The following is a 13,369-nucleotide window of genomic DNA, read 5'->3' as shown; positions in this document are numbered from 1 at the left end:
GCTTGGTCTGCTGGATCCAACTTCCTGAAACATTGCTCGTACATGATGTCTGACTCACTACCGGTGTCCACCAGGACTCTTGACACCTCATAATGAGCGATGTGTGCAGTGATAACTAGAGGACTGCTGATAGACGGGCCTCCTCTGATTCTTGGAAAGATTACTGGTTGCTCGCGCCAATCCACTTGGGTTTGCGCGCTTCTCTTCCTCGATCCTTGCCCTTGCCTTCTTCCTTCAGCTACACAGATTCTTTTGAATTTTTTACTGGCTGAGGCTCCGTCTGGTTGTTCGTTCTCTGGTCTTGGATTTTTTACCAGGTGAGCCAACTTGCCTGATTTCACATCTTTTTCGATCGCATCCTTCAAATGATGGCATGCATCAGTGTTGTGCCCTGTGGATTTGTGAAACTCACAATATTTGCCACTGTTCGGTGGTCCCTTATGGAGTAATGGCCTGGGGTTTTTAAACTGGACATTCTCTGTGCTTAACACTTGCGAAGGCGTTTTGGTGAGGGGAGTCCATATTCTTGGTAGAGGTCTGTTAAGCTCTCTGCCGCCTTCCTTCTTGTCACCTTCTCCGCGATTAAGAATGTCTTTTTGGGGTTGGGGTGAACTTTGTTGCGCTTGCTTTTCTGCGGGAGAATAATTGGTTTGTTGCAACCTGGACCATACAGAGTTTTGTTTGCCCCTCCTTTCATTGTTGCGTGGTGCTTCTGTTTGATGCCCTTTATCTCTTGCTCTGTCTAGGGCAATTTGTTTTTCATTTCGCGCGAAGACTCGCGATGTTTCCATAAGCTTAGCCCAAGTGGTTGGCATGCCTTCTCTGCTCACGAGAGCTCTGCGGAGTTGATCACTGCGCGCACCTTGTATAAAGGCCACGCGCAAGAGTTGTTCAGTGATGCCTCCAATTACAAGAGATTCCTGATTGAAACGAGTTATGTAGTCTTCAATGGTTTCATCATTCCTGCGTACGCAGTGCATGATGTCATCGGGGTCGCGCGTGTGTCTGCGCTGCTGTACAAAGTGAGCCTGGAACTTTTCCAATAGCTCTTCGAACCCATCGATTTGTTTTGTCGGCAAGCTTTCGAACCAGACACGCGCTGCACCCGTGAGGCAGCGAGCAAACATGTGACACCATGTTGGCATCGTCCAGCTTTCTAAGTTTCCTTTTTTATAAAAACCTTGTAAGAAATCATCTGGATCTGTTGTACCATCGTATTTGCCTAAACCACTTGGCATCTTGGTTTTGTGTTGAATGGGAGCCTTCGCAATGTGCTCACCGAATTTTGAATGTTTTACCAAGATGGCTGGCCTATATGGTGTGGTTACGTCCACTTGCCCTTTCGCTTGTGGGTTGTATGGTGTGTATAAATCCATATCAGCTTTGGCTCCAGGTGCTATGTGCATATGTGCGCGAAGCTGTGAACCTCCTGCATGAGTATCTCGCGTCTTCTTCATGCTGTGCACCTCTTCCTCATCACTAATATCAGCTTGTTCGGTGTGAACAGAATGACCGTCTTCCGACGCGCGCGTCTTTTTTGTTGTTCCCTGAATGGTTTGTTTATCAAATGCGAGCCTTTGTGTTAAATCGGCTAACTTCTTGTGTTTTACCAACTCATTGTATTTGTCCATTAAACGCCGTTGTTCGTTTATGAGCCATTCTTTAGGGTCATTGGTTTCAACTTCCGGGCCCATTGGTCCTTTTTGTTTTGTACCAGTCAGATTTTGGAACGTGAGATCGTCTGGGGGAGTTTCAGTTTGACTATGAGGTGTTGTGTTGAAGGGATGGTTACTGGTGGTGCGCGCAGTGTCACGCGACGCCCTCAGAACCTGATGTCTCCTCCAGAACTTGATCGTTGTTTCGAACACCGGAAACCATGGTGAAGATTTTCAGAGAGAAAATTGATGAAATAGTGGTTTTGTTGCCGTTGTAACAGGTGATGGCGCCAATGAAGAAGCGTGAATCGACTTACTTCTATACGATCAACGTTCCTCAGGTACGAGTGTGTTATATCACCGATGGTTTTCCGAGATACGAGTTCTTCCACCTACAAAACGAACAGCACCGTGAGCTTACCCCTCAGAAAGGGACAGAGGGGTCCTCTTTGGGGTAACCCTCCGGTGTGAGAATCAGATCTTGTAGGAGAAGACAATAAGGATGTGAAAATGAGTAAAGGACTTAGAATGTATTTTCTTGCCTGCCTCCTAGTATTTATAGTGCTAGGGTTTCCAATGATTGGGCTCAGACCCAATTAGGGCCTTTTTGGCCTCCTCCTATTGCTTCGTGCCACGTGTACTTAGGACACCTGGTGCTTTTTCATTGATTATTCTCTGACCAAGGTATTTCACCTGACCCATGTGCCATCACGTGGTGGCACATGGGCTTTGCTGAGTTGTCCACCCTTCAGTGGCACCTGTCAATATCAGCACATTCTTTATTCCTTAAAAGATACCTTCTGGAAGGTTGTCTGATGAGTACAATCATGGTTGTCCTTATCCTGATTTGGATTAGACTATTGTCTCATTTGTTGTGTGTCGCTTACGCGCGGCCTTTATGCGCCTATCCCGGGGATGCGCAGAGTCTTCTCTTTATTCTCACACCAAATGTGTGTGTTGTGTCCATATGTGATATGCGCCACGCGCAGGTGTTTCATGCGCTTGCGCATAGGTTTTGGCTTTGTGTCTTCATGACATCCTGATTTCAAGCCTCTTGTCTATATCTTGTGGGTTGACCCGCCCCGCTCGATGTTAAGGCGGGTGCATACCCCTTCATCATGCTTGACCGAAGCCAATGTGATTGGGACCGGTGGTTCAGGAAAAGTTTACCGGATTGCAGTTGGTCAACCGCGTGGTTATGTTACTGTGAAACGGATTTGGAATAAAAGTAAAGTGGATCAAGGTCTAGAAAATGAGTTCACATCTGAGGTTCAAATTTTGGAATCGATTCGACACTCGAACATAGTGAAATTACTATGTTGTTTGTCTAGTCAGACCTCTAGGCTTCTGGTGTACGAGTACATGGTGCACCAGAGTCTAGACCGGTGGCTACATGGGAAGAAGAGAAAGTTGGGGCCTGGTTTGGTTCCCGGGTTTGTGTTGGATTGGCCGAGGCGGTTGCAGATTGCAATTGGTGCAGCACAAGGGCTTTGCTATATGCATCATGATTGCTCGCCCCCGATTGTGCATAGAGATGTGAAGTCGAGTAATATATTGTTGGATTCGGAATTTAAAGCGAAGATTGCTGATTTTGGAGTCGCGAGAATTTTGGAAAAGCAGAAGCCTGGTGGGTGTGATGTGTCTTCTGTTGTTGGCTCATTTGGTTACTTCGCTCCTGGTAAGAACTCTTTTAAGAGCTTAAACAGGTCGTGTTAGTGGGTACACGGACCTGGACATCATGTTAGACATGTGAGCCTAAACACAACATGGGGTGACACGAACATGACCAGTTTAACATTAATTTTTTATTACATATTTTTGCGCATTAAGTGTCTATACATACAAATTTATAAAAAATGTAACTTAATTACTTTAAATTAATTAAAAAAAACTTCCCAGAGCCCTTTTAGACTAAACCATATTGCAAATTTAATGTAAGGTTCATGTTTCATGTCAATCAGATGTGTATAGGGAAACGGTTGAACCGCCTAAACCAAGCTCTACAGCTGGTTTGGCAAGGTTAGAAGTTAACCGGTTCGTTGTATGGTTTGAAAAACTAGGTTTTACAGTTGAAACTGACAGACAAAACTGAATTGGCCAAAATATACAAAAATTTTATTTATACAATTAAAAAAACTTAACTTTTTATGTATAAAAATCAAACATTATAATAGGTTTAAGTATTTTTAGTAATGATACGCATATTACCACTTTATCCGAATCTGTGCTATCGATTTTTTATAACCTTTTAGTAAAGGTAAAAGAACGGTCCAAACCGCCAAAACCAAATTGTTTTGGCCTCTTTGGCTGGTCTGGCCAATCTGGTCAGTTCTGTTAAGAATGTTCAAACCGGATTGTGAACAACCATTTTGTATCATAACTCAAACAACTATACATTTACATATATGCCAAAAAAATTATTTATGTTGAAAATTGAAGTTGAACTTGGTTAGTTAGACTTAAAACTCAACACGTGTTTAATTGCAGAGTATGCATACACTAGCAGAATAAACGAGCGAATAGATGTGTATAGCTTCGGTGTGGTCCTACTTGAACTCGTAACGGGAAAAGAAGCCAACGAAGGGGATGAGGATTTGAACCTAGCCGAATGGGCATGGAAGCACTATGAAGAAGGCGGTTCCATGGTGGAAGCTTTAGATCAAGATATCAAAGATCCTGACATTTACATGGAGGAGTTGAGCACAGTGTTCAAGCTAGGACTCTTTTGCACAAGCGCATTGCCTTCAAGTAGGCCATCAATGAGGATGTTCTTGAGGTTCTTAGAAGATGCAACCCGCTTGATCAACTCCCGGAACAAGTGAAACTAGGAAGAGAAGAGTTTGATGTTGTGCCTCTTGTAAAGAGAGAAAGCTACGTCACGAGCTATCACAAAAATGAGGATTTCCTCGACACGAGTGTGTGATTGTTAGCCGAAAAGTTGGTCAACTGTAAGTGCTACTATTATGCAGTATGCGAGAGAGAGTAATATTGTCTTATGCTAATGAATGTTATATAATGAACGTAGGCATCAAAAACAGTTGATAAGATTGTAAAACCATTCCAAATCAGGTGCAACGGGTGAATCACTGCACCTGACAAGCATGAACGGTTGGTTATACAAGAAATTGATTTCATTTGGGTATAGTAGAAGTTGTTTATGACTTTACCAGGGTCCAGAGCTAAACAGTAAATGTGGAAAAATATCGGATATCGATCAAGGAGTGATATTTGAGATATCGGTTACCATGGTTGAATACTGGTAATTTTAATATCATGTAAAATTCATATATATAGCAATTTAACAAATTAGCCTTTTACAACTCGCAAAACACTAACAATCGTAGCAAGAACTAATTGAGACTTAAAACAATAACAATGAGCACTAAAAATAGATAATTAAGACTTAAAACACTGACATCAAGAATATCGGTGGTATGTCAGTCAAATATTGGTCATAACTATCAATATCGCCAATACTATTGATACCGATGTTTTACCGAGGGAACAATGGCGGTATCAACTACATAGGTCTAGAGATGCACATCGAAACTGGTTACCGACCCAAAATCGAACAGGTTTGGCCCCAATTGTTTAAATTGGTGGTTCAAAAGACAATGTGTAGGAACAGGTTTGAACCCGATGTGGAACTGGTTCTAACCGTTTGTAACCAGCCATTGAGTTTACTAACACTAACAGGCCAACTTGAGTTAACTCAATATCCAAAAGATTAAAAAGGGTCAAATATTTTTTTTAAAAACGACCCATTTTTACAAGAGCTCCTTTTGACCAAAACCCAGTTTAACCCGAAGCAATTTTGGCCCGTTACATGACCCAATAGACCGAAATCTATTAGATTTCAAGAAGCACAACTTAATCATGACTCATGACAGCAAGATTACGACACAAAACTTGTCTCAAAACAACCACAAACATCAGTCAACATAACACGAAACTTTAAGGTCTAAGCACAAGCCTTTTAGAGTCTAGCTGGATTACACACTATGCCATTGTACCATGTTCAACAACAAAACACAAGAGACTGATTTGATTGATGCCACCACCCTAAGCTGCAACCGCATCACGCTCTCAAGCCGTTGATTCCAAGCTCAACCTTGTCACAAACAAAAATTAAATTACTTAAAACCAATTAGCATCAATTACGAATTGATCAACTCACATTAGTGATGCACAATACCACATATTCACATACCTTATAGTGGGTGGTTGCATTGGTTCGGTATTTGCTCCATCCTCAGACTCCATTACAACATTCAGTTGAACTGGAGACTGCATACAATATAACCCAACAAGAAGCAAACCAGATAAGAATCATTAAACAATTCTATTATATTACTTACACTTTACAGTGGTCGGTGCTAGCACAAGATCATTATTCATAGTGTCACAAATGCTTGAACCACTTTACAAGTGATTTCAGCGTGAACTGAATATAAACTTCAAAACACAATATCCACCACGAGGCTATAACACGTGGCACACTCACTCTTTTTTAGTTTTGTTTTTTGTTAAATATGATGTTTTATAAAAAATTCCAAATGTACCGTTACGTTTTGATGTGAATTTAATTCAAAACCGAGTTTTCAGAACAATGTACAAGTCATCGAAGAATGAACATACAAGCCGTCAAAGCTACTTCAAGGTTGTTTTTTTTTTATTTTGTAGTTGATTTTGTTTTTCTCATAGAGACATAGAGCCTTTAAAAAATGATGCTTTATAAAACTCCAGAAATGTCATTTCAATGTGCTTATTTTTATCGACGTTTAAACATGAACTTTTTTGCAGGGTGAATACTACTTGCAAATTTTCATACCCCCACCATCACCCGGGTTTCGCCCACCAGTTAGTAACATCTAGCTTCTAACAAGCTATTAAGTCAATAAAGACACAAGAATACTGAAGCTTGAAAAACTGACCTCAGATGTGAGTCCTTGAGTTATCAGGCCAGCAGTTTCAGGTGCTTGTTGGCTTCCTGAGGCCTGTTTCAGCAACTTACTAGGCCCAACATCCTCGGTAGGAGCATCTTCATCTCTCATCCTGGACCGTCTCCCAGAAGCTGAAGCTGGAGAGACCGAGCCTTGAACATCCTCAGTAGGACCATCATCTCTCCTCCTAGATCGTCTCTCAGAAGCTGGAGAAACCGAGCCGTGAACATCCTCAGTAAGACTATCATCTCTCCTCCTGGATCGTCTCTCAGAAGCTGGGGAAACCGAGCCTTGAACATCTTGGTTTGACGTTATTGTAGATGGTTGTGGAGGGTGTCTTAATTGTCGATGACGTCTATGTCCTGACGGGAAAACATAAGCCGGAAGCTCTCTCCTACGCACATGTGACACAAAAATGCTCATCCCAGGTCTCCAATTATCATAATTGTTTACCTCTGACTTAAACTCTTCCACTGTTACACGAATATCAAACTGGTTGCTGTCTTGAACTATCACCCCCGGTTGCCTTTGCAACCCCATAAAAAATGCACAATGTGAATACGACTTTGATGTATCAGCATACGCGGTTGAGAACGGGTGGCACTGTAATGTCAACTTTGTATCGCGCTCAATCTGAAAACACCACACAATCGAACAGAAAACAGAGGTCAGATTTCATAATAGCAGGTCGGCTTGTAAACGAATCGAACATTCAGTGAACCGTCTGTGAAATGTTCGGCGGGAAGTTTTTATGTCCGTTTATTTAATAAATGAACGAACATGAACAAATCTTTTTGTCCATTTAGTTAAAGAAACAAACACGAACACATGTCTCACTCATTCGTGAACTTTCGCAGATATGTTTGTTCATTTACGTCCGTTTGGTTACGCTGGATTACGTATTCATTTAAAATACTTGGGCCATTTACAATTTAGTTTAGTTTATGAAATTAAAATATCACCTCTTACTATTTAGTCTAGTTTTATAAACGTTTACTTTTAATTGGTATTTAAAAAGTAATCTTTGTTCATCTATGTTCAATACTTCAATTATGTTTGTTAGCCTGTGATTGTCTACGTTTGTGAATAGCTTGTTTATACTGTTAACATGCAAACATAAACGAACACGAACATGAACTTCTTAACGAACAAACATGAACAAGAAAACCTTGTCTGTGCAATCATTCATGTCCGATCGTTTGCTTGGTTAAATTTAACCAAACGACAGAAGCATGCCCCAAATTCAAATAATGAATCAGGAATTCGAATTTGGGTAGTCCAAATCGAATTTCTATGTCGGATTTAAATATCTCTAACTGATTCGATTAATTCTGAATTCAAACAGGCTTTTGAATTATGTCTAAGCTTTTTGATATTACATATAACTAGATATTAACTCAGGGATGTTTTTTTAATAATTAGAATTTCTTTTTTCAGTATTTTTAAATTTAGGGTTAGATTTTTCAAACTTATTTGAATTCGAAGTTTTAAAACTTTCAAGTTCGAATAACCCGAATTCGACTTGATAATCACCCCCAAAAGGGTAGGTAGGTCGGTAACGGGTCAAAACAAGTCAATGTTAAAACGAGGAATGTAGACTATTAATATAATGAAACGGACCTTCAAAGTAAGGAATCTAAGACGGGATTCCACCCATCCTCTCCATGAAAGCAGATCATCAGCATCTGTAGCTATAGCGTCTACCTGCAAATAGTTTTTATACAACTCGAAAAAAGCACATGGTTCAAACAAAGCACTCCAATTTGCTCTGTTCAACTCGATTTCCTAAATCACATTAAAAAAACAACAATGTGTCATCAACAGCAAACACAAAATTAATAAACATAATAAAATAAAGGGTTTTTAGTTTTTACCTCGCAAACTCTATTTCCAAAATGAAATTGTTCCACAATAACATGGAGAGTGCTTGCAGAAACATTGTAACTAGAGTTCATGCACGGGTACGCAGGAGTGATAATAGGCATAAGATGAGTGCGGTCACCCTTCCACTTGCGTGGGTCCCACACGGCAAATCCAAGATCGTCCTCTTCAATTGGGGAAAGCATGACCGGGTTGGGCCAACGCCAATGTGTGTACACTCTGAAAAAACAGGAAACCAGCATACTAGGTATTGCATTGGGATAAAGCTGGCATACCTGAGCAACTAACAGAGCCCAATTAACACCACCAAGAAACCCCGTGACCTAATCAAAATCATCAATGGGTCAAAACAGTGAATGTTGGGCCAGATCTGTAGTTTTATAAAATTAAAGTGTCAAATAGAATTTCATAACTGCATCTTCTGACATAATCAGAACTTTTATATTTACCCATCTAGCTCGTTAAAAATAACATAGGCCTCGAATTTGATCAAAAGTCAAAACTAGGCATGATACGTTCAATAAATCGTTCAACGGAAAAATCATTTATATTCGTTTATTTAATAATGAACAACATGAATATACTTTTTTATTTAATAACGTTTATATTCGTTAAATGAACAACCATGAGCACATGTCTCGTTCGTTCGTACATGTTCATTTGTTCACGTTTGTTTTCATATATTCATTTAAACTTTTAGACCCTCTAACTTAGTCTAGTTTTATTAATTTTTAGCCCAATTGATTGGTGTTCACTTTTACTTTTAATTAATGTTCACTCATTTATATTCAGTTATGTTCGTTTGTTTACACTCTTCCCTTTGCTGAGTTGCTGAGAGTTTTCTTGCGCCCCTAGGTATTCTCTACATACCCACCTGTGTCGGTTTCAAGGGGGTGACTATCGAAATCTATAAAACTGGACTGGAACCCACAATGTACTCTGTCTTGTCTAGAGGTCTATGCCCTTAACCACTGCGTATTTACTGACACGTTATCTCACCTTAGGGTAGCCCCATTATTTCAAATAGAATATCTATCCTATTAGCTCTAAAGCAGGAAAGATTCTTAACAAACGAACACGAAAACTATCATTTTCTTGAGGAAGAAACATGAACAAGAAAACCCCATTTGTTTTAACAGTTCGTACTTGATTGTTGGTTGGTTATAGTTCCACGAAAGAACACAAACATGCCCCGTTCGTGTTCGCTTGGTTCGTCTACAAGCCTAGTCAAAACTGTAACATCTGACAATAAAGATAGACATAGAATGAAATCTTACATTCGAATAAACGCCACGCCTTTTAGCCCAAAACTTCAAACATCTTAATGTTGTGCAGAAGTTCTACATATATCATGCCAGTATAAATGTAAAAAAAAATCAATAATGTATATCTAACACTATATATAGACCAAAATACGTGCCTCCACATTTGGAACAAGTTTAAGAATCTGATCAGCAACGCGGCATCCATTAAGACTCCTCACGGTTTTTTCATCAGTGTTGTACAACACAAAGTTATGAGAAATGTCCAAATCCTGTCAAAAGTTAGTTTCACACGAGAAAATCTAAACTCAAAAGCAAACTATACATTTTCAGAAGGGCTGGGCATTTTGGCACTTACTTCTGGAACAATCAGTAGAGATACACTAGCATAAAGAAGATCAATAATCCCTTGAAACTTAAACTTCATCACAGGAACATGTGCATCCTCAATGGCCTGAAGGTCAGCCACTTCTTCCATTCCCAATAATATATTATGCAATATTCTGAAGAAATCATGCTGATGAAAGAAATAAAAAAAAAGGTTAATTTAAGCACAAATATGACCAAATCAAAATGTAGAATATACAATTTCAGCTAAATATATGATCACCTATCGATTCACATATGATGGCCTGATGCAGTGTGTCAATGTCAGCGTGGGGACCATGTACCTGTAACCAAATGGGTCATGTTTTTACCATCATTTATTCTTTTCATCTCCAAATATACAGTTTTTACTTTTCATGTTTCAAGATTAAACTTATATAATTATATAATTATAGATAGGCCTGTTAATGAACCGAACGTTCAACGAACAGTTCGTGAACCATTCAACATGAAGTTTGTTTATTTATGTTTTTTCATAAACGAATGAACATTAACAAAACATTTTGTTCATAAACGTTCTTTAGTTTAAATTCGTTTATGTTCGCTCGTTTAAAAGTTCATTTACGTTCGTTAATATATTTAGTTAAAATATTACCCATTACAATTTAGGATAACTATATTAACTTTTAAGGCCCAACACATTGTTGTGCACCTTTACTGTTAATTGATATAAGCTCAGTTATGTTCATTTGTTTACGTTTCATGTGTTATTTGTTTATACTATTAATAAACGAACATAAAAGAATGCGGTCTTCCTTTTTGTTAACGAACAAGCACAAACATAAGAGTATTGTTCTTTCAATTGTTCGTGTTCTATCATCTGTTCGGTTTAAGTTAAACAAACAAAACACAAATTTTTTAATGTACACATAGATAATGGCAATTACCCCTAGGCGATAGGATCCAAAGGTGCGAACGATACCGTTTGCTTCCTCAACCATTTTTTCAGTGTATCCTTTTTGATGGGTTAACTGTTTCACCCAATCTTTGATAATCTATAACAAAAGGATGAAGTTACAAATTAAACAATGCATTTTTATCGTTAGATCATCAAAATGATATATGTGACGCGTCTAAGAAAGAATGGCAGTTATGCGGATAATCATATCTAACAATACATGAACAGAAATGAGACATCATTGGTCATTTTGGCAAAATGCTATAGTTTTGTTAATGGATTTTTAAAGTGATTTAAGGTCAAAGCAGTGATACAACATGCATAATATCAAAGACAACTACAGGGAAGAAAAAACAGATTTACCAGTCTCTGATCAAACTATTCGGATAGCATCATGATTTTTTTTTTTCATTTCTACAAGTCTTGTTGTATCATTAAAAATTGGTTTAGAATCTCTCTAATTCACAACACATCCACGTGGTTGATTTACGCTTCGATTCACTCTTGTACTTCTACATTTCTTAATCTTTGTATACTTGCATTTTCATCATGGTTCTAAACTTAAAGATGATTCATTAAGTGTATAGGGACACATATGTGTAGTATATGATTATCTTTAACAAACAAACAAGTAATATTGCAAGGTACATAATCTTGATCATCATCAAAACAAGGGATTACTGGTTCAAAATTAAAGTTTAAACAATGCAAACATTAAGATTGTATAGAAAAAAATATATAAACATTAACTATTAAAAATTTAGAAAAACCTGATCCAGACGACGAAGAACCTCTTCTCGTTTTGCAGTTTCTTCTGGGCCCTCATAAACTCCCGAGTTTCTCAAAAGCTTACAACATAAACAAATAAATTAACTTTTGTAAAATGTGGACAAAGGATCAAAGCAAGAGCATGGTCTACCTGTTCCAGCAGTGCATTCCTGCGAATGTCAACTGCAGTGGGTCCCGCACGTGATATTGGCTCCATCACACCATACTTCTTCACTTGCGCCGCCTGTGGCGGTGGTGTTGGTGATGAACCATCTGTCTCAGAGCCCACCATCTCAAAGCAACCAGAACTCTACAACAAACCTATATGAATAACAACTGTTTTACCTTAACAAAATTACAAATGCATTGAACACTACAATCACACTAATTCAAGATCAATGCAAATGGCATGTTGCAACAGCTTGTTATTGTAAAATAACTAAAAGCTAAACTTTGATACATGTAACTTAAATGCAGACAAAAAACAGTGAAATCTATCCGGAAAAAAAAACCCTATATTCTCAACCTCAAAAACGGTTTCAATTCTGAATGCCTGCAGTCTACAATGCACCATATGACGTGATACATGTAAAACAACTATCAGCTACATTTTGATCTCTGTGACCAAAGGTAGATAATTTCAGTGAACAACTAACTATAGTACTATACACACTTGTTAAAAATTCAAATAATAATCAAATGCAGTTAAAAATAAACTGAGATTCAAAACTCTAAATTCTCAACTTTGGAAGATCATTAATCCAGAAAGAAAAAAAATAATAAAAAATTCAGCAAAGCAAACAAAAAACAACTTGTTTGAAGTATAAACGAAAAGTTGACTACTTATGATCATTAAACAGATAAAAGCTACTAGCTATTATATAGAGTTGTTAAAAAGCCTAATAATCATGAAAAGTAGTATTAATTAAAAAACCCTAAATTCTGAATTTTGGAAGATGATGAACCCTAAAACCCCTAAGCAGCATCAAAATCATGGGGAAACCCAGAAAGGAAACAACAAGAATAATAAGTAATAATCAAAGTCGGTGGTCTAATAACGAAGATAGAAAAAACCCAGTTGGATATTGAATTGAAGAAGAAAACCCAGTTGTAATTATTATTAATAATGAGTGGAGTGGATTGGATCGTAAGAATATGGATATGGAAAGAAATGAATGAATGGATCTATTTATTTAATTGTGGAGTGGACGAGAATGAGAAGTTGAGAACCTGAACGTCATACGGTGGTGCATCGTAGACGGAATTATTGATTTCTTCCTTCCGCTCCTGCTTTTCTGATTATTATTATTATTATTATCTGAGGTTTCGAGACTGAACAAGTCAAACTTTTTATTTCATCCATTCTATACATGGAGGGGGACTTTATGTATGTTTACATGTATCGGATCATTTCCTAAAGGACCTCATGCGAGAGAGATGGGATGCGGACGCAACACTTGTTGAACGCTCTTAGTGGTGAGGGATCAGTGACTTTCATGGGTCTGCTCTCAGCCATCACTGAAGTCGTCAACTTATGGCTAGGGGGTCTGTGCCCCAAGATGCTCGCTGAGTTTA

General features: G+C 38.4%; 1 protein-coding gene and 1 pseudogene across 2 annotated transcripts; one reads left to right on the top strand and one right to left on the bottom strand.

Moving 5' to 3' along the window:
* The first annotated feature begins 2,744 nt into the window (after positions 1-2,744).
* LOC143590296 (receptor-like protein kinase 5) lies at positions 2,745-4,477 on the top strand. The gene is made up of 2 exons (XM_077070820.1): positions 2,745-3,333; positions 4,143-4,477. Exons 1-2 carry the CDS (start codon positions 2,745-2,747, stop codon positions 4,475-4,477), a joined length of 924 nt encoding a protein of 307 aa, XP_076926935.1.
* A 979-nt stretch (positions 4,478-5,456) lies between these two features.
* On the bottom strand, positions 5,457-13,065 carry LOC143590294 (nuclear poly(A) polymerase 2-like; annotated as a pseudogene). The gene is made up of 13 exons (XR_013145454.1): positions 13,041-13,065; positions 11,946-12,115; positions 11,797-11,874; positions 11,016-11,123; positions 10,352-10,412; positions 10,100-10,258; positions 9,900-10,013; positions 9,757-9,819; positions 8,473-8,802; positions 8,219-8,383; positions 6,590-7,231; positions 5,866-5,942; positions 5,457-5,766 (listed from the first exon to the last, which is right to left on the bottom strand). The product of XR_013145454.1 is annotated as a nuclear poly(A) polymerase 2-like (transcript).
* Positions 13,066-13,369: the final 304 nt, after the last annotated feature.

Source organism: Bidens hawaiensis, unplaced genomic scaffold (genome assembly GCF_021521415.1).
Source record: "Bidens hawaiensis isolate Kalapana, Puna unplaced genomic scaffold, B.hawaiensis_p1.1 tig00038415_1, whole genome shotgun sequence".
NCBI classification, from domain to species: domain Eukaryota; kingdom Viridiplantae; phylum Streptophyta; class Magnoliopsida; order Asterales; family Asteraceae; genus Bidens; species Bidens hawaiensis.
Note: the sequence above shows the minus strand (reverse complement) of the source record. Positions and strands in the feature narration are given on the sequence as shown.